The 25,778-nt window shown below is 35.6% G+C and overlaps 1 protein-coding gene across 4 annotated transcripts in view; it reads right to left on the bottom strand.

The window, feature by feature from the left end:
- Window positions 1-2,873: 2,873 nt before the first annotated feature.
- Window positions 2,874-25,778, bottom strand: part of LOC138702919 (neuropeptide Y receptor type 1-like) — a 709,682-nt gene continuing 686,777 nt past the window's right edge. For all 4 annotated transcript variants that reach the window (XM_069830324.1, XM_069830323.1, XM_069830322.1 and 1 more), the window contains 3 exons: window positions 17,244-17,344; window positions 13,186-13,276; window positions 2,874-4,783 (listed from right to left, as the gene is read on the bottom strand). In XM_069830324.1, coding sequence (XP_069686425.1) covers window positions 4,427-4,783; window positions 13,186-13,276; window positions 17,244-17,344 — 549 coding nt within the window. In that variant the 3' untranslated portion in view covers window positions 2,874-4,426. The remainder of the gene's footprint in view (window positions 4,784-13,185; window positions 13,277-17,243; window positions 17,345-25,778) is intronic.

Below are 25,778 nucleotides of genomic sequence, written 5' to 3'. Positions count from 1 at the left end.
TGTTTCATCTGTGGTCAGAACCAAATGCATAATAACCTTCACGTACACTGCCTAATCACTTCCCTCATATCATTCGTATTATTTACAGATGTTTTTAGATCTGATGCTTTATTGACAAGGAGTAGGAGTACTGTAAATGGAGGTAGAGGGAGCAGGGCAGAACAAAGCATGCTGGTACTATGGGCGGCGAGGTAGGCCAGTCACACACAAGACATCCCATTCTCCACAAGAGGCTCTGCTGTTGGCGGTTTGGTCCCTGTATAATAATGATCAGTTTCGTCTCTGTCTTTGACTAACACGAAACAAAATAGAGAATTTTGATGCAGAAAAATCCACAGCTACATGTCTTCATACAGAACTATTGTACGTGTGGTGCAATTATACTAGAGTCATATTAGGAGAAGGTGAACACAAGGACAAGGGGAATCAAAGTAAAATAAGAGAAAGACAAAAAAACAAGGAGAATAGAAGGATAAAAAAGAAAATAAAGGAAGAACAAGGAGAATACAAGGATAACAAAGAAAATAGAAGAATAAGGGGAATACCAGGATAACAAAGAAAATAGAAGAGGAAAAAGGGGAATACAAGGATAACAAAGAAAACAGAAGAAGAACAAGGAGAATACAAGGATAACAAAGAAAATAGAAGAAGATCAAGGGGAATACAAGGATAACAAAGAAAATAGAAGAAGAACAAGGGGAATACAAGGACAACAAAGAAAATAGAAGAATAACAAGGGGAATACAATGATAACAAAGAAAATAGAAGAAGAACAAAGGGAATACAAGAATAACAAAGAAAATAGAAGAAGAACAAGGGGAATACAAGGACAACAAAGAAAATAGAAGAAGAACAAGGAGAATACAAGGATAACAAAGAAAATAGAAGAAGATCAAGGGGAATACAAGGATAAGAAAGAAAATAGAAGAACAAGGGGAATACAAGGACAACAAAGAAAACAGAAGAACAAGAGGAATACAAGGATAACAAAGAAAATAGAAGAAGAATAAGAGGAATACAAGGATAACAAAGAAAATAGAAGAAGAACAAGGAGAATACAAGGATAACAAAGAAAATAGAAGAAGATCAAGGGGAATACAAGGACAACAAAGAAAATAGAAGAAGAACAAGGAGAATACAAGGACAACAAAGAAAATAGAAGAACAAGGGGAATACAAGGATAACAAAGAAAATAGAAGAACGAGGGGAATACAAGGATAACAAAGAAATAGAAGAAGAACAAGGGGAATACAAGGATAACAAAGAAAACGGAAGAAGAACAATGGGAATATAAAGATAACAAAGAAAATAGAAGAAGAGGAATACAAGGACAACAAAGAAAATAGAAGAAGAACAAGAGGAATACAAGGATAAGAAAGAAAATAGAATAAGAACAAGAGGAATGCAAGGATAACAAAGAAAATAGAAGAAGAAGAAGAAGAGGAATACAAGGACAACAAAGAAAATAGAAGAACTAGGGGAATACAAGGATAACGAAGAAAATAGAAGAACGAGGGGAATACAAGGATAACAAAGAAATAGAAGAAGAACAAGGGGAATACAAGGATAACAAAGAAAACGGAAGAAGAACAATGGGAATAGAAAGATAACAAAGAAAATAGAAGAAGAGGAATACAAGGATAACAAAGAAAATAGAAGAAGAACAAGGAGAATACAAGGATAACAAAGAAAACGGAAGAAGAACAATGGGAATATAAAGATAACAAAGAAAATAGAAGAAAAAGGGGAATACAAGGATAACAAAGAAAATAGAAGAAGATCAAGGGGAATACAAGGATAACAAATAAATATAAGAAGAACAAGGGGAATACCAAGATAACAAAGAATAGAAGAAGATCAAGGGGAATACTAAGATAACAAAAATAGAAGAAGATCAAGGGGAATACAAGGGTAACAAACAAAATAGAAGAACAAGGGAAATACAAAGATAACAAAGAAAACTGAAGAAGAACAAGGAGAATACAAGGATAACAAAGAAAATAGAAGTGTAATACAAGGATAACAAAGAAAATGGAAGAAGAAAAAGGGGAATACAAGGATAACAAAGAAAATAGAAGAAGAATAAGGGGAATACAAGGATAACAAAGAAAATAGACTTACACTAACATATCCATGCGACCCCATAAGAACGCCAGGCTAATGAGATCAGGAAATGTTGGTGGCCATGAAACAAGTCCACCACGGCCAATCCACCTGACTGGAAAGAAATTGTTCAGGAACACACGAACATTATGTGTGTAATATGCTAGGTGGCCATCATGCTGCAACCACATGCGTTGCCTTACCGTCAAGGGTACCTCCTCTATTCTGGAGAGAGAGTTTTGTTTTGCAGAAGTTGCAGGTAGGTTTCGCAACTGAGTCAGGCTGAAAATATGATGGGACCCACCAGCGTACCAACTGAGGAAACACTTTCGATTCGAACGCCGTCCAGCAGTTCAATAGTTTTCTGACAAAAAATATTTGTTTTGGTTGGTTTCTTCTACCATGAATTAAATTTAATGCAGAGTCTTCTGGTACATCCGGAATGTGTGTATGTGTGTGTGTGTGTGTGTGTGGGTGTGTGTGTGTATATATATACATATATATATATATATATATATATATATATATATATATATATATATATATACACACACAATTTCGAAACAAACCTAATGAGAATAGCAGAGAAGTACCTACTCAACTCTGCTGGATTTCAAACCACCGCCTTGTCTTGTCCTCCGATTACAACATAAACTTAAGAATAAAACTGAAATAAAAGAAACGGTGTCCTTAAGATTACACTTCCTTTTTCATTGTACGACAAACGCATTTTCTAACAAATAAATTATTAATCCTGAAACAACTTTAAGTTCTGTTTTTTATGTTTTATTTCATTTAACGGTAAATCAAAATACATACATACTCGTAAATGTATACACGTATCGTGTACCCAAATGCACTATACATTTTCGTTTATGCGTATTCTGGGAGTTAACAGTTTCATAAATGCATAAATATCCAGAAAAACTGAAAAAAAAAATAATAAGTTTGTGGGCTAGCTCACTCCATCTTCGCCCTGCTCAACCTCCTCAGAGTCTCTCTTTCTCCACATTTTTGTTGAGTAGGGCTAGCATAGAGACTACATAAGCTTCACTGTAGCATGACTAGCAGAGCTTATTCGAGTCTAGTTTATTCAGTGTTACCACATTTCACTTGGGTCTGAGTTCCGCGGTGATGCCAGCCTGAGTTGGTCTGAGTTTGCAGGGCTAGTCAGGATCTGGTGGTTTATGCAGTGTTTCCGACTTTCACAAGCAGGTCTGACCCGGATCTGGTGGTTTATGCAGGGTTATCGCGCATCACAAGCAGATCTGACTCGGATCTGGTGGTTTATGAAGTGTTTCCGAGCTTCACAAGCAGGTCTTCCCCGGATCTAGTGGTTTATGCAGTGTCTCCGACTTTCACAACCAAGTCTGCTCCGGATCTGGTAGTTTATGCAGTGTTATCGCGCATCACAAGCAGATCTGACTAGGATCTGGTGGTTTATGAAGTGTTTCCGAGCTTCACAAGCAGGTCTTCCCCGGATCTGGTGGTTTTTGCAGTGTTATCGCGCATCACAAGCAGATCTGCCCCGGATCTGGTGGTTTATGCAGTGTTGCCACGCTTCACAAGCAGAGTTGAGCCGAATCTTGTGGTTTATATGGCTGTTGCCACTCTTCACAAGTAGGGCTGGCCCAGATCTGGTCTGTGCAGTGTTTATGTGTTGATAATTAGGGATGACCCAGACCTGACTTGTATGAAGCTGAAGTGCTTCATCACATGCAGAGTTGACCAGACCTGGTGGTATCTGCAGTGCTGCCGAGCTTCACAAGCAGGGCTGTTCCAGATCTGATGGTGTATGTGGTTGTTTCCACTCTTCACAAGCAGAGCTGACCCGGATCTGGTGATTTATGCGGTGTTGCCGCGCTTCACATGTAGGGCTGGCCCGGATATGAAGGTTTATGTGGTTGTTCCCACGCATCATAAGCAGGGATGTCCTGGATCTGTTGGTTTATGTGGTTGTTTCAACGCTTCACAAGCAGAGCTGACCAGGATCTGGTGGTTTATACAGTCGTTTCCACATTTCACAAGCAGGGCTGACCCGTATCTGGTGGTTTGTGTGATTGTTGCCACTCTTCACAAGCAGGGCTGACCCGTATCTGGTGGTTTGTGTGATAGTTGCCACTCTTCACAAGCAGGGTTGGCCCGGATCTGGTGGTTTATATAGTTGTTTCCACGCTTCACAAGCAGGGCTGGCCCGGATCTGGTGGCTTCTATGATTATTACCGCGCTTTACAAGCAGGGATGACCCGTATCTGGTGGTTTGTGTGATTGTTGCAGCGCTTCACAAGCAGGGTTGGCCCGGATCTGGTGGTTTATGCGGTGTTCACAAGCACAGCTCGTCTAGGTCTGAGTTGTCGTCCCCCTTCCTCTCTGCATCAGGCGCCACGTACAGCTCTGTTGTGACGCCCCCGTTGTGCGGACGGTCCCTCAAGAAGGGCCCCCGAACCGACACGCCGCGGTAGAACGAGTTGGACGCGCTGCCAGTCTGCTGCTGCGCACGCGCCGAGTACGCGCGCCGCCAGTCGTACGTGCTGCTGTTGTGGTTGCTGTAGTACGAGAGGCGCACCGACGCCCGAGTCTGCAGCGTCTGGGACTTGTCGAAGTCGCTGTCCATCGTCTGCGTGGACCATCCCCGCGACCTGAAGGGGAACCGTTGCTGGAACTCTCGCTTGAACTTCTCCTGTGGACAGACGTGAAAATAAATTATTCAGAATGTAACGAAATATTTATTTTATCATATTAGCTGCAAGATGACGACATCATTTGGTGGGCCCAATCACTGATTTGTCAGTCGCGCATGCGTGCTTCTGTTCCGAATTTACCTCCGTACCACTTGCTTGAGACCAGTGTTGCCAACACGGTGATTTATCCACTAAATCTAGTTTTTTTGGTCCTGTACCAACGGCTAAAATTCATTAAACGTTGGGCCGTGGGAAATCTACTGGGTTTTCATTTCAAAGTGTGTCATGACGTCACTGTTGTTGAGTCAGCGATTTGAAGCGAGTTTCAGCTTATGTGTCAGAGAAGTTGCATATTATTCAAGGCGTTCAATCTGAACTTGAGAACGTGTACGGTATAACTTGAACTCGTAGCAACAGATGGCGGTCCGTACGGTCTGTGTGCTACCATAACCTCTTTCCAACTGTGTTTTGAGCGGCTAAGTCGTACGCAGGGTATTTGTTATCGGTTGCGTACCGCAACATTCCACAACACAAATCAAATGCTCCGTGTCCATGTTGACAATCGAAGTTAATGTCAACAAATACGGAAGTAATCGTTTTAACCCTCTCCCCATATCCCGACAGTAAGAAAAAACTCACCTCAGTACGTGTTTCCAAACAGTTCACATCCTGCCACTACCGGCGTTACCGTACGTATGGGTACGTACTCTTAAGAAGGAACGCCGTACTTGCTAGGCAACTTCTCTGGCACATGGGTAATACGCCTCTGTGGAAGTGTAGGAAGATTGAATTCTCTAGGCTCATCGACTAGCCATATGGCGGCATACAGCGAGCCATGACACACTTTGAAATGAACACTAATTAGTTCATTTTAATGTCAATGGACATTTTTAGTGATTTTGCAATAATACTCAAACACATCTGTAGGGCAGATTCTATCAATGTACTCTGCAGTTAATCGCACAACAACCCAATATTATGTTATATAAATTATTTATTTTCAACATTTCATTTCCTTCATACTCCGATGTCAGAATTTTTTGTGGTCGCAACAGTCCAGTTATATTTGCGTTCCGCCATATTTGTTTCACGGTATAGAAATCTCTTATCACAGATAACAAGATGCACTTACATTTTATAAAAGATCTTTCATTAATCAAACTTTTATAGAAAAACCATTACACTCTGATATATTTTATAATATATATTTCATAAAAGATCTTTGTCAAAGAACTTTGATAACGTAATAGCTGCGTTACGAGGAAGTGAAAGTTCCGAAGCTGAGTCGTGTTTAATGCAATCGTGGCTTTCAGGTGAAGAAATAACTGCGGTTAGAGGGACGTTTCCACCGCAAACCACCACCACCACGAGGGGAGTTTGTGTTCTTGCGGGTTTGGACAGAGAAACCAGGTGTCTGTGTAACACATCTATAATGCAAGGTTACCTAGCATTCGTAAAAGGGATAAAGGCAAAGGGTTGAAAAGGAAAGGTCCGTCGTGTTGTAAAACCAGTGTAAGTTGGAAAAGAGAGACAGCTTGTAGAATTTGAAAGTTAAATTTGATGTATATGCTACAAACTTCGTATTAGATCGACGGCCAACAGAACCAATGTCTGTAGTCATCATCGCCATCTGTAGGGCCTGACCTTAACAGACCCTTCTGATTTAAGGACAGCGTTAAAAATTATTCTCTTCACTCTTACGTAATCCACCACTAGGTCAGATTTAGATCTAGCTGTCATTCTCTTTACCTGGTGGTGCCATTTTCATTGGCACTCATATTTTTAGAAAGTATTCGGTAGTGGAGAATTCATTTCCAGGAATCATATTTCAGCAAAATTAAGGGAAAATGGTTGTCATGATGTAAGAAAAAAAAATTGCCTGAAATTATATAGCCATAGATTTGTCCTAACAATTGGAGTTTTTTTGGGCATTTTTGTGCTGAAGAATTATTGAATTACTTAGTAAGAACTGTTTTCAGAAAATAGGAGGGGTGATAGTAGGAGAAATAGGAATAAAGTGCGTAAGATTTGCTGATTATATGGCGTTGTTAGCAGAAGAGGAGACGATACTAAAGGATATGCTACTGTAGTTAAATGACAGCAGCATGGAATGAAGATAAATGCAAATAATACGAAGACCATGGTTATTGGAAGAAAAATAAAGGTAAACGTGCGAATTAGAAAAGATGGAGTAGAACAAGTGGACAGCTTCAAATACTTGGGATGTACTATAAGCAGTAACATGAGCTGCTGCCAGGAAGTCAAAAGAAGGATAGCAATGGCAAAGGAAGCTTTTAATAGGAAAAGGAGCATCTTTGCGGACCTCTGGAAAAAGAACTAAGGAAGGGACTAGTGAAGTGCTTTGTGTGGAGTGTGGCATTTTATGGAGCAGAAACATGGACATTTTGGTGAAGTGAATAGAAGCGAAATGTGGATATGGAGAAAAATGGAACCCGTGAAGTGGAAAGATAGAATAAGAGTGTTGGCAAGAGTGAGTGAAGAAAGAATGCTGCTTAGAAGAGGAAAAGGAATTGGTTGGGCTACTGGCTGAGAGCAAACTACTTACTGAAGGTTGCACTGGAAGGAATGGTGAACGAGAGAAGAGTTCGGGGCAGAAGAAGATATCAGATGATAGACGACATTAAGATATAGGGATCATGTAAGAAGACAAAGAGGAAGGCAGACAATAGGAAAGATTGGAGAAAGCTGGGTTTGCAGTGAAAGACCTGCCATTGGGCAGAACACTACGAATGAATGTGTGAATCTTCTAGCAATAAAATTGGATATAGTCTGATATAAAATTAATAAAATGATAATCCAAAAAATAAAGACCTAGGCTACTTTAATTGTGTGTTTAAATCTAATTACCTTGATTGTTTTGTTGCACGATTTTAGAAATTTGCATTAGATAATGAGCGTTGAGTATTCATGCAATGAAATCTTACGTCACTTTTTAATTTGCTATTAAATCTCAAACATCTGCAGGTGAATAATTTGTTAATATACAGAAAGTCAAGTACCTTCTTTATGGTCATTCATATACGAGCGTATTTACCTGTTATCTGCTGATGTGAATAAATATATATTCTTTTTATGCAATCATAAAACTCGATGTGTAATACATTTTTTAATGCTACTGCCAATTAACTGAAGTCATTGTTCTGCTCTAAAAATACAATGAAAACGTAAAGCAGTAATACATGATTTAACACACACATTTTTATTTTATTTCTGAAACAATACAAATTTTAATTATCAATACGTCTATACATTTTCTCACAATCTGTCTTTAGACTAATTCGCTTTCATTTGTATGGGAGAAATTTTTGAAGCTCAAAATATTGATTTTAATTCTATTTAGAGTCGTCTTATGACTCTCAACCGTATGGCTTCACTTGAATAAAAGCTTGGCTGCCAAACATCATTATTGTTCCTGAAATTATGTAATATAATCTCGACTTTGTGTTTGCCACAGTTTGTTTAATCATCTCATTGATTTTGCTATACTTCACATCTCTGTCGTTTCTATCGAATTATATGTGATTTCCCACGCAGCTAATCCTAGGAGCTTGTTAAAATTAATTGCTTTTAAATTCGTATTTTAATCCCGTGTACGTTTCTGTCCAGAGAATCACGCATCTTTTGTCTCTGAAGTGGAGATTTCAATTCTCAATTGTTTTAGCTTATGTGTTGAACCTGGTAGGTAATAAATACATCGTCTGCTGGTTATTTTCAACACAATTCTGTTAATTCTACGTGTCTATCTCATCGTTGGTTCCAAAGATGCTATCTGCCTGAATGTAGCGCAGCATGTTCTCTTGAAATATTTAGCGGTGTAGCACGAGAAGGAACGGAACACGCTCTTAATAATTCTTCATACTTCTCGCCCGTCAATTTTCCTTACATTATTCATTAAGCAACTGACGCGCGAGATGAACGACGATAAAATAGGTTCGACTAGGTTACTTAGAATATGATTAATACACGGAAATTTGATAAGACTTGCCTTTCACTGCGCGTGGTAAAGTTATCTTAATGCAAATCATATGCATGCTATCATTAAAAATTTTTAGAGGTTATAGATCTACAATAAAACTTGTATGTATGTAATGTGTTAATGTTATATTTTATTTAACGACGCTCGCAACTGCAGAGGTTATATCAGCGTCGCCGGATGTGTCGGAATTTTGTCCCGCAGGAGTTCTTTTACATGCCAGTAAATCTACTGACATGAGCCTGTCGCATTTAAACATACTTAAATGCCATTGACCTGGTCCGGGATCGAACCCGTAACCTTGGGCATAGAAGGCCGGCGCTATACCAACTCGCCAACCAGGTCGACTTATGTATGTATGTATGTATGTATGTATGTATGTATGTATGTATGTATGTATGTATCAGTAGCGGCCGGTGAACGAAATCCTCGGTGAGGCCAGATGCAACTAGTCCCTCCGATAGGAAATGTTTATTTATAATATTAATTATTATTGTTATTATATTATTAATATTATTATTACTGTATTATTATTATTATTATTATTATTATTATTATTATTATTATTATTATTATTATTAGCCTACTATTAATGAAAAATAATAATTTCACTCACCAAATAAGCTGTTATGCTGCGAGTTTCAGTGATTGTTTCAGTGTGATGAAGCAACCCATATTATATGTTGAAAATCCCTTTATTTCTTTTCTTTTTATTTTTTTCCCTTGACAGCAACGAACAAGGCCAACAGAGAAGTTTATTTTACACCACATTACCACTTAACCATGTATGTTGCCCATACCAGGATGCAATAGAAACTCGCGTTTTAAGATTATCTGTCAGAAAAATTGTCTGCGATGTTGTAGGTATCTCGGTAGACTCTCTTTATTTAAAACTTCCTTTCTTTCAATATTATTTCTTCTCGAAAAAGGACACTCTAACAATGAATTAACTACACCAGCGTTATTTCTCGCATTTGATGCTGTTTATATTTTCCAAAAATACATATCAACATTGGCCCAGATTCACTACTGTACTACCAAGTACAATAGTACAACACCCTCGCTTAAGTCATAAACTAAGACATAATGGGAGGGAATAGTGTGGGTCTCTGCCTGCCAAAGAGCTGGAATTTGTGTTATTTATGGCCTGTTTAGGAAGACAAGTCACCATTGCTATTCCCACCCCACTCTACCCTTGAGGCCGCCCCAAGCATGGGAGGAGTGAAAGCTGACCAGGCCACGAGGCCAGACGAATTGTGCCTCAGCTACAACGTTTTAAGCGCAAGCTAAAAGCCCGCGAAACTACAGAAATTCAGAAGCCAGACCCAGCACGAGCGATTCTGGCCTCAGGAACAAATTTTACTGCAAAACAGGTCTATATACATCACAAGCCAGACCCGGCACGAGCGATTCTGGCCTCAGGAACACATTTTACTGCAAAACAGGTCTATATACATCACAAGCCAGACCCGGCACGAGCGATTCTGGCCTCAGGAACAAATTTTACTGCAAAACAGGTCTATATACATCACAAGCCAGACCCGGCACGAGCGATTCTGGCCGCAGGAACAAATTTTACTGCAAAACAGGTCTATATACATCACAAGCCAGACCCGGCACGAGCGATTCTGGCCTCAGGAACAAATTTTACTGCAAAACAGGTCTATATACATCACAAGCCAGACCCGGCACGAGCGATTCTGGCCGCAGGAACAAATTTTACTGCAAAACAGGTCTATATACATCACAAGCCAGACCCGGCACGAGCGATTCTGGCCGCAGGAACAAATTTTACTGCAAAACAGGTCTATATACATCACAAGCCAGACCCGGCATGAGCGATCCTGGCCTCAGGAGCAAATTTTACTGCAAGACAGGTCTATATACATCACAAGCCAGACCCGGCACGAGCGATCCTGGCCTCATGAACAAATTTTACTGCAAAACAGGTCTATATACATCACAAGCGAGACCCGGCACGAGCGATCCTGGCCTCAGGAGCAAATTTTACTACTAAACAGGTCTATATATATCATAAAGTTTTCAAATGCTTCTACAGCGATATATGCTTCATTCAAATAACTAATACATTATATAAAAACACAAAATTTGATTTCGGTTAAGCCAAGTGACTGAGGCCCAGCCTCACTTGCCTCAGTCAATCAGCCGCCACTGGTATGTATGCATGTATGTATTTATTAACACTACAATTAGGTATACATCCGGTGGCAGTGATATATAATATACAATAATACAATAATTACAGCAATAAAAAATAAAATGAAGGTAAATTTACTTCTAATTATAAACAAATAGATGCAATAAACCTAGGACTATAAACAAGAACTATACTATAATAACGCCTACAAAGAGCAAAAGTAAACCTAACTTATAAGTACTTCTATTTCACCCAACTATTACCAATTTAAGTAATTACATATCATCTTAATTAGTTACATAATATCACCTTAATTCATTTACTTATCAACTTAATTACATATCATCTTAATTAATTTATCAACTTAATTACATATCATCTTAATTAATTACATATCAACTTAATTAATTACATATCACTTTAATTTATTTACATATCAACTTAGTTACATATCATCTTAATTCATTACATATCATCTTAATTAATTACATATCAACTTCATTAATTACATTACACAACTTAGATAATTACACTGCAACTATAACTATATTTTCAGTCTAATCTTCTTAACCGATCCTTAAATGTATTGATTTTGAGAGGACCACCCTGAAAGATTGCCGCAGGTAAGCTGTTCCAGTCTACTCTTGTGCGGTTAACAAAGGAAAATTTTGCCACATTCGTTCTTTGTTTTCTACATTTAAACTTCCTAATATGATCAGCCCTGCCTAAGTATGATGGTGCTACTAATCTAGCATTGATTTCGGTCCATGCTTTGTGTCCCATTTGTGCCTTAAACAATGCGGTGAGTCTAGTTTTACGTCGCCTTGATTTGAGAGATTCCCATCCTAAGTCTTTTACTATCTCTTCACCATGGCTAAGAGGAATGAAGTTAAATGAGAATGGAAAAAGTTACACAACACAGAACTGCACGTATTGTATTCTACACTTGACATAATTAGGAACGTTAAATCCAGGGCATGTAGCACATATAGACGAATCCAGAAATGCATATAGAGTGTTAGTTGGGAGACGGGAGGGAAAAAGACCTTTGGGGAGGCCGAGACGTAGATGGGAGGATAATATTAAAATGGATTTCAGGGAGGTGAGATATGATGATAGAGACTGGATTAATCTTGCAAAATGGCGGGCTTATGTGAGAGCGGCAATGAACCTGCAGGTTCCTTAAAAGCCATTTGTAAGTAAGTAATCTGTACTAATAATAAATCTGTAGCCAAAATTGTTCTGGTAATTTTCGATTTTCCAAAAATAATTGGTGTTAACATGTATAATTAACCATCCTGAAACGGAAAATCGCTTTTTTCTTTAATTTTTGTTTGTATGTCTGTCTGTTTGTCTGGATGTTTGTTACCTATTCACGCGATAATGGCTGAACCGATTTATATGAAAATTGGTATATAAATTAAGTTCGTTGTAACTTAGATCTTAGGCTATATGACATTCAAAATATTTTATTTAAAAGGGGGGTTATAAGGAGGCTTGAATTAAATAAATCGAAATATCTCCCTTATTCTCAATTTTCATGAAAAATGTTACATAACAAACGTTTTCTTTAAAAATAATTTCCGATAAGTTTTATTCTATACAAAATTTTGGTAGGACTGATATTTAATGAGATAAATGAGTTTTAAAATTACAATATCAACGCCATCTAAGGCGCTGTGCTGAAATAAAAACAAATGATTTCGTTAATAAGGGGCCTTGGACAACAACAATCGAAAGCTATTAAACATAGCCTACACAGAATTTTTCTGTGTTTGTATGAAGTAATATCGGAAGCTAATTAATTGTTTAATTATTATTTCACTATTGAAAAGTGTAGTTTCTCTAGATGGACATAATTCTACAATGTTCTTACTGCAACTTCTGAAACATACAACAAGTAATATAAAGTATACATATTAAAACTAAATGATATGTCAATCTTCATTAAACTATGATTGCATGTAATAACAAATTAAGAAACATGTTAAAGGAATTGTCATTGCACCAAATGAGTGTCTCTGGACCAAAATGATCGCATTTTGATTATTTAAATACAATTTCAATTAAGTATCATATTAAACGATTTATCCTTCTATCAAACACGAATGTTCCCTGGATCAAATGTCCTATTTTAATTATGTAATTACTTTATATTTATTTCTAACAGGTGCAGCGGAGCGCACGGGTACGGCTAGTAGGGTATAATAAAAAAGCCCATCTTCTCTTCTTGTTGGTGCAATACTTACGTTGTAGATGCCGTAGATGAAAGGGTTGTAGCAACTGTTGCTCATGGCCAGCCAGTCGCAACAGAACCAGATTATGTTGATGTAGCGGTACCTGCAACAGAACAGCCACATATTCTTACAATACTCGGGGTAGAGGTATAGAGGTAATCTATACTAATAATAAATATGTAACCGAAATTTTTCTGGTAATTTTCGCTTTTCCAAAAATAATTGGTGTTAACATGTATAATTATTCATCCTGAGACCGAAAATCGCTGTTTTGAAATTTTTGTTTGTATGTCTGTCTGTCTGGATGTTTGCTACCTTTTCACGCGATAATGGCTGAACGGATTTCGATGAAAATTGAAATATAAATTAAGTTCGTTGTAACTTAGATTTTAGGCTATATGACATTCAAAATACATTATTTAAAAGGGGGTTTATAAGGGGGCCTGAACTAAATAAATCGAAATATCTCGCTTATTATTGCTTTTCTGTGAAAAATGTTACATAACAAAAGTTTCTTTAAAAATGATTTCCGATGAGTTTTATTCTATGCAAAATTTTGATAGGACTGATATTTAAGGATATACAAGACTTTTAAAATAACAATACAATACATTTTCACCGCCGCTTCAGATTGTAGCGTTGTTGTTCCTGCAGTAATTCCTATGTGCAAAATATAAAATTTTTGAATAGGAAGAAAAAACACATTTATTCATTCCACGGCAATGATACATAGGAGATCGTGAATTCTTACATTTTCGAAAGAAATAAATATAATTACATATCACTGTTTATGCTGTATCACTATTTAAGTTATTTGAAGGGTTCAGAACCATAATGGGCCAAGCGCCATTTACTGAAGACGTAGAAAACAATGGTTAAAATTAAGTTATTACCATAATTCAATGGAAACATATGGCAAGTAATATAAAGTTTACACATTAAAACTAAATGATATGTCAATCTTCATTTAACTATGGTTGCATGTAATAACAAATAAGAAACATGTTAAAGGAATTGTCATTGCACCAAATGAGTGCTCCCTGGACCAAAATGATCGCATTTTGATTATTTAAATACAATTTCAATTAAGTAACATATTAAACGATTTATCCTTCTAACAAACACGAATGTTCCCTGGATCAAACGTCCTATTTTAATTATGTAATTACTTTATATTTATTTCTAATAGGTGCAGCGGAGAGCACGGGTACGGCTAGTATGGTAATAAAATTGCCATAACCATCGCTACAACAAACATCATTCTTTAAAGATTGGATATTTCTACAAGTTTCAGCTTTATGCCTGTATTTATGAAAGAATATGCATAGCAATGTTAAAACGTGTGTGTTATGAAGTATCGTTGTCGTTGATAGAAAAATTGCCTATCTTCTTCCCAATTCGTGACGACTAGTTGAGGTTTGAAGGAAGGGCTGAAGGCAGACTTTTCCCTGGTGTGAACAGAATAGCTCGCCAATTCTCTTCTGCTCAGATATGATGTTGATCAGACGTGATGTTGAGCGAAGACACGCTGCCAATATTGATATGTCAACAAGGGATCTTTGTCGCCTGGTTTTATAGATATGAAATCTGCTTCCTCCAGTCATCTATATTGATATCTCGCTGACACAGACTTTCTAAGTGATTTCGTGCTTCTACAGAAGTCACGTGGTGGACGTGTCAAACTGTAAGTCGCATGTACTGATCGTCGCTGTCGGATAAGTCTCTTCTGATGGATAGTCTCGCTCCCGAACTTCTGATAGAAGTTTGACGTTCTATCACTTTTAGAATATTCACTGGACAATAATATCATTGACTTCAAGCACCCAACCAATACGGTGTGTACTTCTTCTCTATTGGACTTTAATGTAATGTGTATTTTTTATCACTGTTTATGTATATTTGTTGTATTTGTATGTGATATCCAGTAGGGTGGAATATATGGCCCAATTACCTTAATCCTATCTAGAGGATGTACGTTTGGGCATTTGAACTCTTGCCTAATGTATTTATATTTGACTTTATCGTAATTGTAATGTAATTAAATGTATTTTATTGATAACTAGCCGTACCCGTGCGCTCCGCTGCACCCGTTAGAAATAAATATAAAGTAATTACATAATTAAAATAGGACATTTGTTCCAGGGAACATTCGTGTTTGATAGAAGGATAAATCGTTTAATATGTTACTTAATTTAAATTTCATCCAAATAATTAAAATGCGATCATTTTGGTCCAGAGACACTCATTTGGTGCAATGACAATTCCTTTAACATGTTTCTAATTTTTATTACATGCAACCATAGTTTAATGAACATTGACATCATTTAGATTTAATGTGTATACTTTATTTTACTTGTTATAGGTTTCCATTGAATTATGGTAATAACTTAATTTTAACCCTTGTTTTCTACGTATTCAGTAAATGGCGTTTGGCCCACTATGGTTCTGAATCCTTCAAATAACTTAAATTATATTATATAATATTACATTACATATATTATATTATATTATTTTATATTATATTACATTACATTACATTATATTATATCAGAAGTTACTGTAATAACATTATAGCATTATGTCCATCTAGAGAAATTACACTTTCCAATGGTGAAATAATAATTAATTATACAAATCGGTTAACTTAACTTCCGATATTACTTCATACAAACACAGAAACATTCTCCGTAGGCTATCTTTCATAGCGTTCGATTGTTGCTGTCCAAGGCCCCTTATAGACGAAGTCATTTGTTTTTTAATTCATTATACGGCTTTAGATGACAGTTATTTTAATTTTAAAGCTCATTTATCTCATTAAATATCAGTCCTATCAAAATTTTTCAAGTAATAAAACTTATCGAAAATTATTTTTAAAGAAACTTTTGTTATGTAATATATTTCACAAAAATCAATAATAAGCGAGATATTTCGATTTATTTAATTCAGGCCCCCTTATAACCCCCCTTTTAAATAATGTATTTTGAATGCCATATAGCCTAAAATCTACGTTACAACGAACATAACTTATATTCCAATTTTCATCGAAATCCGTTCAGCCATTATCGCGTGAAAAGGTAACAAACATACAGACAGACATAGAAATAAAAATTTCAAAAAAGCGGTTTTCGGTTTCAGGATGGTTAATTATATATGTTAGGACCAATTAATTTTGGAAAATCGAAAATTACCAGAAAAATTTCGGCTACAGATTTATTATTAGTATAGATGTATATGCATTTCCATGCTTTTGACAATAAAATCCATCCATCCATCCATCCATCCATCCATCCACACCTGTGGAGTAATGGTTAGATCGTGTAGCCGCGAAACCGGGTGGCCCGGGTTTGATTCCCGGTCGGGGTAAGTTACCTGGTTGAGGTTTTTTCCGGGCTTTTTTCTCAACCCAATATGAGCAAATGCTGGGTAACTTTCGGTGCTGGACCCCGGACTTATTTCACCGGCATTATCACCTTCATCTCATTCAGACGCTAAATAACCTGATATGTTGATAAAGCGTCGTAAAATAACCTACTAACATAAAATAGATCTATCTATCTATCTATCTATCTATCTATCTATCTATCTATCTATCTATCTATCTATCTATCTATCTATCTATCTATCTATCTATCTATCTATCTATCTATCTATCTATCTATCTATCTATCTATCTATCTATCAGCAGTTGATAAACTTTATTGAACATATTTAAATATCATGCTATGTGATAAATTTGTTTCAACTTCGCTGAAAAGCCAAAATAATTTGTAACTTATCTAAAACAATAGCCATGCATATAATAGTGGGTAGGAATGAAATCACTGGACGTTGCAAAATTTATTGATAGAAGGATGAAATTTACTGCAAAAAAAGAGGCAGGGATGCATGTAGGAATCTCTCAAGAGAGAAAAGAAAATATTCCTTTCAGCAGAAAAAAAGTGTAGAATAGGGGAAATGTATTTTATTGAAGTTAATCGCTATTCTTTTTTTTTACTACTCAAAAGTATTGTTAAATTAACAGAACAGCATTGTGTATTAGAAAATTAATTGGGTAACCAGTTGATACTTACTGATTGATTTCTGGGTACACGTACTGCAGGACGTTGTAAGTCTGCAGTGGCAGCCAGCAGAGGGCGAACAACGCCACCACAATCACCAGCATCTTAATCACCTGCAACAAATCACCGGAATAATAATATAAACCAGTGGAATTTACTCACAATCACCAGCATCTTAATCACCTGCAACAAATCACCGAATAATAATATAAACCAGTGAATTTTACCCACAATCACCAGCATCTTAATCACCTGCAACAAATCACCAGAATAATAATATAAACCAGTGGATTTTACCCACAATCACCAGCATCTTAATCACCTGCAACAAATCACCAGAATAATAATATAAACCAGTGAATTTTACCCACAATCACCAGCATCTTAATCACCTGCAACAAATCACCAGAATAATAATAAAAAACCAGTGGATTTTACCCACAATCACCAGCATCTTAATCACCTGCAACAAATCACCAGAATAATAATATAAACCAGTGGATTTTACCCACAATCACCAGCATCTCAATCACCTGCAACAAATCACCAGAATAATAATATAAACCAGTGGATTTTAACCACAATCACCAGCATCTTAATCACCTGCAACAAATCACCAGAGTAATAATATAAACCAGTGGATTTTACCCACAATCACCAGCATCTTAATCACCTGCAACAAATCACCAGAATAATAATATAAATCAGCGAATTTTACCCACAATCACCATCATCTTAATCATCTGCAACAAATCACCAGAATAATAATAAAAAACCGGTGGATTTTACCCACAATCACCAGCATCTTAATCACCTGCAACAAATCACCAGAATAATAATATAAACCAGTGGATTTTACCCACAATCACCAGCATCTTAATCACCTGCAACAAATCACCAGAATAATAATATAAACCAGTGGATTTTACCCACAATCACCAGCATCTTAATCATCTGCAACAAATCACCAGAATAATAATAAAAAACCGGTGGATTTTACCCACAATCACCAGCATCTTAATCACCTGCAACAAATCAACAGAATAATAATATAAACCAGTGGATTTTACCCACAATCACCAGCATCTTAATCACCTGCAACAAATCACCAGAATAATAATATAAACCAGTGGATTTTACCCACAATCACCAGCATCTTAATCACGTGCAACAAATCACCAGAATAATAATATAAACCAGTGGATTTTAACCACAATCACCAGCATCTTAATCACCTGCAACAAATCACCAGAGTAATAATATAAACCAGTGGATTTTACCCACAATCACCAGCATCTTAATCACCTGCAACAAATCACCAGAATAATAATATAAATCAGCGAATTTTACCCACAATCACCATCATCTTAATCATCTGCAACAAATCACTAGAATAATAATAAAAAACCGGTGGATTTTACCCACAATCACCAGCATCTTAATCACCTGCAACAAATCACCAGAATAATAATATAAAGCAGTGGATTTTACCCACAATCACCAGCATCTTAATCACCTGCAACAAATCACCAGAATAATAATATAAACCAGTGGATTTTACCCACAATCACCAGCATCTTAATCATCTGCAACAAATCACCAGAATAATAATAAAAAACCGGTGGATTTTACCCACAATCACCAGCATCTTAATCACCTGCAACAAATCAACAGAATAATAATATAAACCAGTGGATTTTACCCACAATCACCAGCATCTTAATCACCTGCAACAAATCACCAGAATAATAATATAAACCAGTGGATTTTACCCACAATCACCAGCATCTTAATCACCTGCAACAAATCACCAGAATAATAATATAAACCAGTGGATTTTACCCACAATCACCAGCATCTTAATCACCTGCAACAAATCACCAGAATAATAATATAAACCAGTGAATTTTACCCACAATCACCAGCATCTTAATCACCTGCAACAAATCACCAGAATAATAATATAAACCAGTGGATTTTACCCACAATCACCAGCATCTTAATCACCTGCAACAAATCACCAGAATAATAATATAAACCAGTGGATTTTACCCACAATCATCAGCATCTTAATCACCTGCAACAAATCACCAGAGTAATAATGTAAACCAGCATTAGCATTTGAAGAGCGTATAAATATACTATTGAAGGACTATAATTTTGTGGGCAGTGCTTCCGACAAGACTGTTAGTTTCCAAAATCTGTTATTTAGCACAAAAACCGAATTTGACCCATAGTATAATAAACATATTTGTGAATATAATGCTAGAACTATTTGTTTTGCCAATTCCTGCCATTTATAACAGTAATCTCAATCAAATTTTTTATTTATCTAGAGAAATTCAAAACTCGAGTGGGATTTAATTGACTATTACACGATTAGAAGAAAGTATATAAAGATTAGAAGAAATAACGTACTCTAATACAATAAAACATTAATTGAATTACTAAACATTCTTAAAAAATGTATTATTGTACCATCTCATAATTACAAATATTCCGCTAGATGGCAATAGTGTGTTATGATCAGTGTTCTCTTCTTAACAGTTGTGCCAACTATACAATCTTTATTGAATTCTATGGACGATTACTAGTCAAGAAGGCTTTGTTAATTCAATTTCATTGTTATTAAACAGTTGCATTTCACTTCAGTTATCAATATGTATTAAACAATCTCTGATACGAGACTATCCATAATCTCATACAGCAGAAGCTATAACATAACCTAAATAATATAAACAGGATTAATGATAGAAAAGTTTTAATTAAGGATGATGCAATAAACATAAATCATTTTAAAAGGCACAATTATTGAAAGTACAATGTTAGCAAACAAAGAAACAAATGCTAGGGAGGTGATAAAAACAAATGCTAGAAAGTTTATACAAATTGTAGGATAAGCAGCCATAATTGGTTGAAACACGTCGCTCCATACAATTTTATTGTAGTATGACGTAGTAAAAGTGTAAGTCACTACAAAAATGATATCTAAAAGTATGATGTCTTTACCAAAACCTTCTATTTTTTTTTATTTTCGGTCCAAAATCTATTATCGTGTATGTATTTTGATTTAGAAATAGTTGGTAAACTATGAAGTATTAAATTTATATATTTTCTCACCATTCGTGAGCTGCCACAAGGGACAAAGAGTACTTAACCATAGACATTTTTACAAGTTCATGAAAAACCATTGAGTTAATGTATAGAATAGTAGGCTATGACATGTCTGTAAGATGAGAATAGACAGGCATATTATAGTAATATGCGTTACAAGAGCGGTATGTTGACGTTTTCATAGTTGAGGAAAAGATTGATAAAGCGAAACGTAGTTGAGCTTTTTTTAATTTCCGAGAACATGAAAACAAACATACCGCTCGTGTATCGTACATTATTTTGTGCGAAGATCGTTTATTACATACCTGAAAGAGGAATTTCTAATTAGTTGTAATGAAATCTCCATCTTGGTTTCTGTTCAATGACGGCAACTTTGGAAAACAAATATATCTATCTTCAACATTGTTCCTATAAAATGTTTTCTGTGTCTACTATACTCCAGCAGGCCGTGATATACGTCTGTCTCCCCCCCCAAGTCTATGATGAGTCTGGAATCTTGTTGATTTTTCACGGCTTCCTTAATGTTACTTGCATCACAAATGCAGTAACTTTTGTGGTGTTGTAGAGTTTACTTAATTTTTGCAAATATTTAAAAACAATAATTAACAGTGTAATTTAGGTGAAATTGCAGTGGTAAGTTTCCAATTTATAATTATTACTATATTGAACGTCTTTAAAAATAATATGTTAAAAGCCTAAAGCAGTAAAATGAATATGACGCTTAAGCGGTAAGAATAGGGAAATTGTTATGTGTGTTAGGTTGGGAATACTGAATGTGGTATTTCACACTTACAGCGTATTGCGGAAAGCAAGCAAAGACGCACGATCTCGCACAAAAAAAAATTTTTGGTATATTTCACAGCCAGTAATTTTTCTCTTTCCTATGAAGTGAAATAGCAGGTTTTGGAAGCAAACCATTTAATTTTTGTTCGAAATAAAAAAAAGAAGCAACGTGACCATCCGCTTGATATCTATCCTAACAATTTTTCTTTACAATTTACAAAACACAAAATTTTACCAAATTCAATTTTCCCCAGCTTATCCCTCAAATGTCCAAGTCCCTCTTTCAGCAGGTCTCTTAATTGTCTCCTCTGGCAAGCACTAAGCGCTTCATGTGTGACCAGGCACTTGGGCCGACCTCAATGTAAACACGATTACCGTGGATTGCACCGGCCTCGTAGCTACACATAATTGCATTGCAAAGGTTTAGCCAGCAGGATTACGGGTTCGAGTCTTTAAGTGGCATTAGGGCATCCTTAATTGTTGCTGCCACGCATAGAGTTCAAGCTGCATATCGAAATACGTTCAGAGGCTTACATCCCTAAGTCCAGTGACAGGTCACGAACTCACGACGTCCTGTGAACTGCTGTCTTCTGTTATATAGACTACATTACATTTTTAGATAAAATAAAAGTAATAAATATTAAAGTATTAAAGGGGAACATACACTTTCAAGTACTTTTAACCCTCGCAACTTAGCTGCTCTAGAATTTCAAGCTACTTCGTTAATCTTCGATGCTACTTACCTATTAGAGTTCTACGAAATGTTTATTTGGTCATTTTTCAGTCTATCATTCAATATGGTATAATTGTTTGGGGTGAAAGTACAAAAATTAATCTTAGTCCGTTAAATTTACTACAAAAACGAATAATTAAAATTTGTTTGAAGAAACGTTTTGATTATCCAACTAAATTAATTTATTCTGAATTTAATGTATTTAATATTGAACAAATTTATAAGCATACGCTGTTAAAATTTTATCATAAAAATCGTAATAAGTTTGTATTACAGACACATAATTATGACACAAGACGAAATATTAATTCAACATTAGTAGAACCTAAATGTCTCACATCTGCTGGTCTAAAGCATAGCATTAATTTTGGCCCTCGGTTGTACAATGCTTTAACTAAATTACACCCAGAACTTCTAACATGTAACCCACTAACATATAACAAGAAAATTAGAAACGTGTTAATATCTTCAATTTGATTAAATAAATTTATAGCCTATGTGCATGAATTAATCAGCCTATATTATATATATATATATATATATATATATATATATATATATATATATTCCTACTTTTCACGTGCGATATTATTCTTCTCTAGTGTTAATATTATATTATATTATATTATATAGTTCTATTGCGGCTGTAATTTAAATTTTAGTTCCTATTTTATTTTACGTATTTATTTTTATTATTATTATTTTTTTATTTTCTATATTTCTCTTATATTAATATTGTATTATATAATTTCTGTAACTGTAATTTTAATTCTATTTCCTATTTTATTTTATATTCTCTTATAGGCCTATTAATATTATATCTGAACTGCGACCGAACACGAGCGCTGCTCATTCGGTCTCAAATTTTGATAATACTACTGTATCTCCTTTTTTATATTGATTGTATTATTTTATTTCTATTTCTGTTGTTTGTTTGTAATTATATTCTTTATTCTGTATATTTAAATTTAAATAAATAAATAAAATAAATAAACTTATTTTGGATCTTTTTGACTCCAAGAATGTTTATTGGTAATAATCAGGATATTTTATAGCTCAATGTATTTTTATATACAGTATATAAGCAAACTGAAAGCTTTTATCGCACTTAGAACAAATCACTATGTTCACACAATGAATGAATTAATTAATTTAATGGCAGAATATTTATTCTGCATCTACGTTTTTATTTTTTTCTATTATCAAAGAACACAGTCACTTCTCTTGGAAAATAATAAAAAAACAAAATTGTTATTTATCAATTATTTAATTATTATGAGTGTGCAATTATTAATTAATTTGGAAAATCATTGGGACAAAAATAAATAATGCATGTATAAGAAACTGGTCTGGTAGTTTTGGTAGAATACGAAATCGGGTAAAAATGGTCGTAGAATTGATCAGAAAAGAAACTTTAATGTATGTATAAGAAACGAAGTAACTTAAAAAAATAAATTAATGTTTACAGAATAAGATAACAACCAACGAAATGTCTTTGTAGGATACTCAAGCAGGGCTGTAAGCTGGTGCTATAATTGGTGTGAATGGTAATTTGGTGGTATGTTTAAGATATCAAGTAGATATTTAGCTACAAGTTCCGGACTTGGAAAATAATTATTTTGTGTTATTTCTCTTAAACAAACAGATATTTTTCTATCTATAATATCTAATTAGTGTTCCCTTATTAGAAATAGATTTTTCTGGAATACAATGTTTCTAGAACTCGTAAATATCCAAAAGTTGTTTGAAATATTGCATTTTATGGCTTAATTTATATGAATTATTATTCAATTTCATTTTATTGCTAATTACAAGTAAATATTAACGTTTAAGATTTAAATTGTTAAAAATTACTCTTTGGCTCGTCACAAAAGTGTTAGATTATGTAATTTTCATTGTTAAAGTGGGATTTACTTTGTTTTCAAACTCAGCTACATAATTTGATTTAATGTCAAAATTAACACCATTTTAATATTTTATAGTTCAGTTGATTTACTTCCATTCTTTAAACAATTACTTTAGCGTTTAGCTGCCACAGCTAGATTCATCCATACGAGCTACATGCCTTGCCCATCTCAAACGTCTGGATTTAATGTTCCTAAAAGAATACAATGCGTTATGTAACATTCTCCATTCTCCTGTAACTTCATCCTCCTTAGACGCAAATATTTTCCTAAGCACCTTATTCTCGAACAGCCTTAACCTCTGTTCCTTTCTCCGAGTGAGAGAACAAGAATAATAATAATAATAATAATAATAATAATAATAATAATAATAATAATAATAATAATAATAATAATAACAATAATAATAATAATAATAATAATAATAATAATAATAATAATAATAATTCACAACCAATTAAAATTCGATACGTCGAATAATCCGTATTCTACGTTAGCATAGCTGCTTCCACAATGAAATTTTGTGGTAAATCGTTCACCAAACTCGACATTTTTTCATTATTACAACCTTTACCACCATCTTCGGCTGCCGGGTAGCTCAGCTGGTAGAGCAGCTGGCTACTGACTGGAAGGTCCGGGGTTCGATCCCAGGTGGTGACAGGATTTTTCCTCGTTGCCAAACTTTCAGAACGGCCCCGAGGTTCACTCAGCCTCCTATAAAATTGAGTACCGGGTCTTTCCTGGGGGTAAAAGGCGGTCAGAGCGTGGTGCCGACCACACCACCTCATTCTAGTGCCGAGGTCATGGAAAGCATGGGGCTCTACCTCCATGCCCCCCAAATGCCTTCATGGCATGTTACGGGGATACCTTTACTACCTTTTTTAATTTTTTTTACCACCATCTTCACCATAGTGATTTTTCGACTGTGGCTTGAAACAGTAGCTAGGCATTGGCAACTACCAGAAAGAGCCTTTCTATCACGTACTAGATATGTCCTCTGTCCTGGTGAAATTGTCGACATTCGGATTTGTGTATGTAAACACGGGTGTAGGGCAGGATATCGTATCGGTATCGGCGTCCATCCCTGATGGTCTCCTAGTCGAGGTCCCGAGATGTAGGAACAGCTCACACCCTTAGATCCATCGCTGCGTGTAATTAGACCTGACACCCTCCCTAGGTCGCGGGTCGGTGATCGATTCGACGCGTGTCTCAACAGGGGTGTGCATTTTGCAGCTGTCACCAACATCCAAAACTGAATATTATCAAGTTACTCAGACTAAGTCGCCGCAAAAATTTCCGCGCTTGCCTGAACTGAAGTGTCACAGGTTTAAATCCGATCGTGGGCGATGGATGTATAGGTGAAAGGATTATACGATATTTATTTCCATTGGTTATTGAATGACGCTCTTGTAATTAGTACACGGTTTATGTAGGTACAGAGAGGTTGGTGATAACCCTAATGAAAATTTATTTAGCGAAATGAGTTTATAGTATTCTCCATGGTATTACCGATAATTCATGTTGCAGTTACGAAAAACCTCGGGAAAATATGAGGCTAATAAGAGAAATACATGGAGAACAAGGGGAATACAAGAACAACAATAAAACAAGGAGAACAAGGGGAATACAAGGAGAATAAGTGGAATACAAGAAGAACAAGTAAAATAAAAGGATAACAAGGGGAATACTAGCAGAACAAGGGGAATACCAGGAGAACGAGGGGAATACAAGGAGAATAAGTGGAATAGAATAGGAACAAGGATAAGAACAAGTAGAATAAACGGAGAACAAGGGTAATATAACTATAACAAGGGGAATACAAGGAGAACAAGGGGAATACAAAAAGGACAAGGTGAATACAAGGTGAACAGAGGAATACCAGTAGAACAGCGGAATGTAAGAAGAACGCGGAGAATACGAAGAGAACAAGGAAAATGCAAGAAGAACAAGGGGAATACTAGGAAAATAAGGGGATATATACAGCAAAAGGGAAATTCAAGAGGAACAATATGA

This window comes from Periplaneta americana, chromosome 7, assembly GCF_040183065.1.
Source record: "Periplaneta americana isolate PAMFEO1 chromosome 7, P.americana_PAMFEO1_priV1, whole genome shotgun sequence".
Lineage (NCBI taxonomy): Eukaryota > Metazoa > Arthropoda > Insecta > Blattodea > Blattidae > Periplaneta > Periplaneta americana.
The sequence above is the reverse complement of the archived record's forward strand: the minus strand, read 5'-3'. Positions and strand labels throughout refer to the sequence as shown.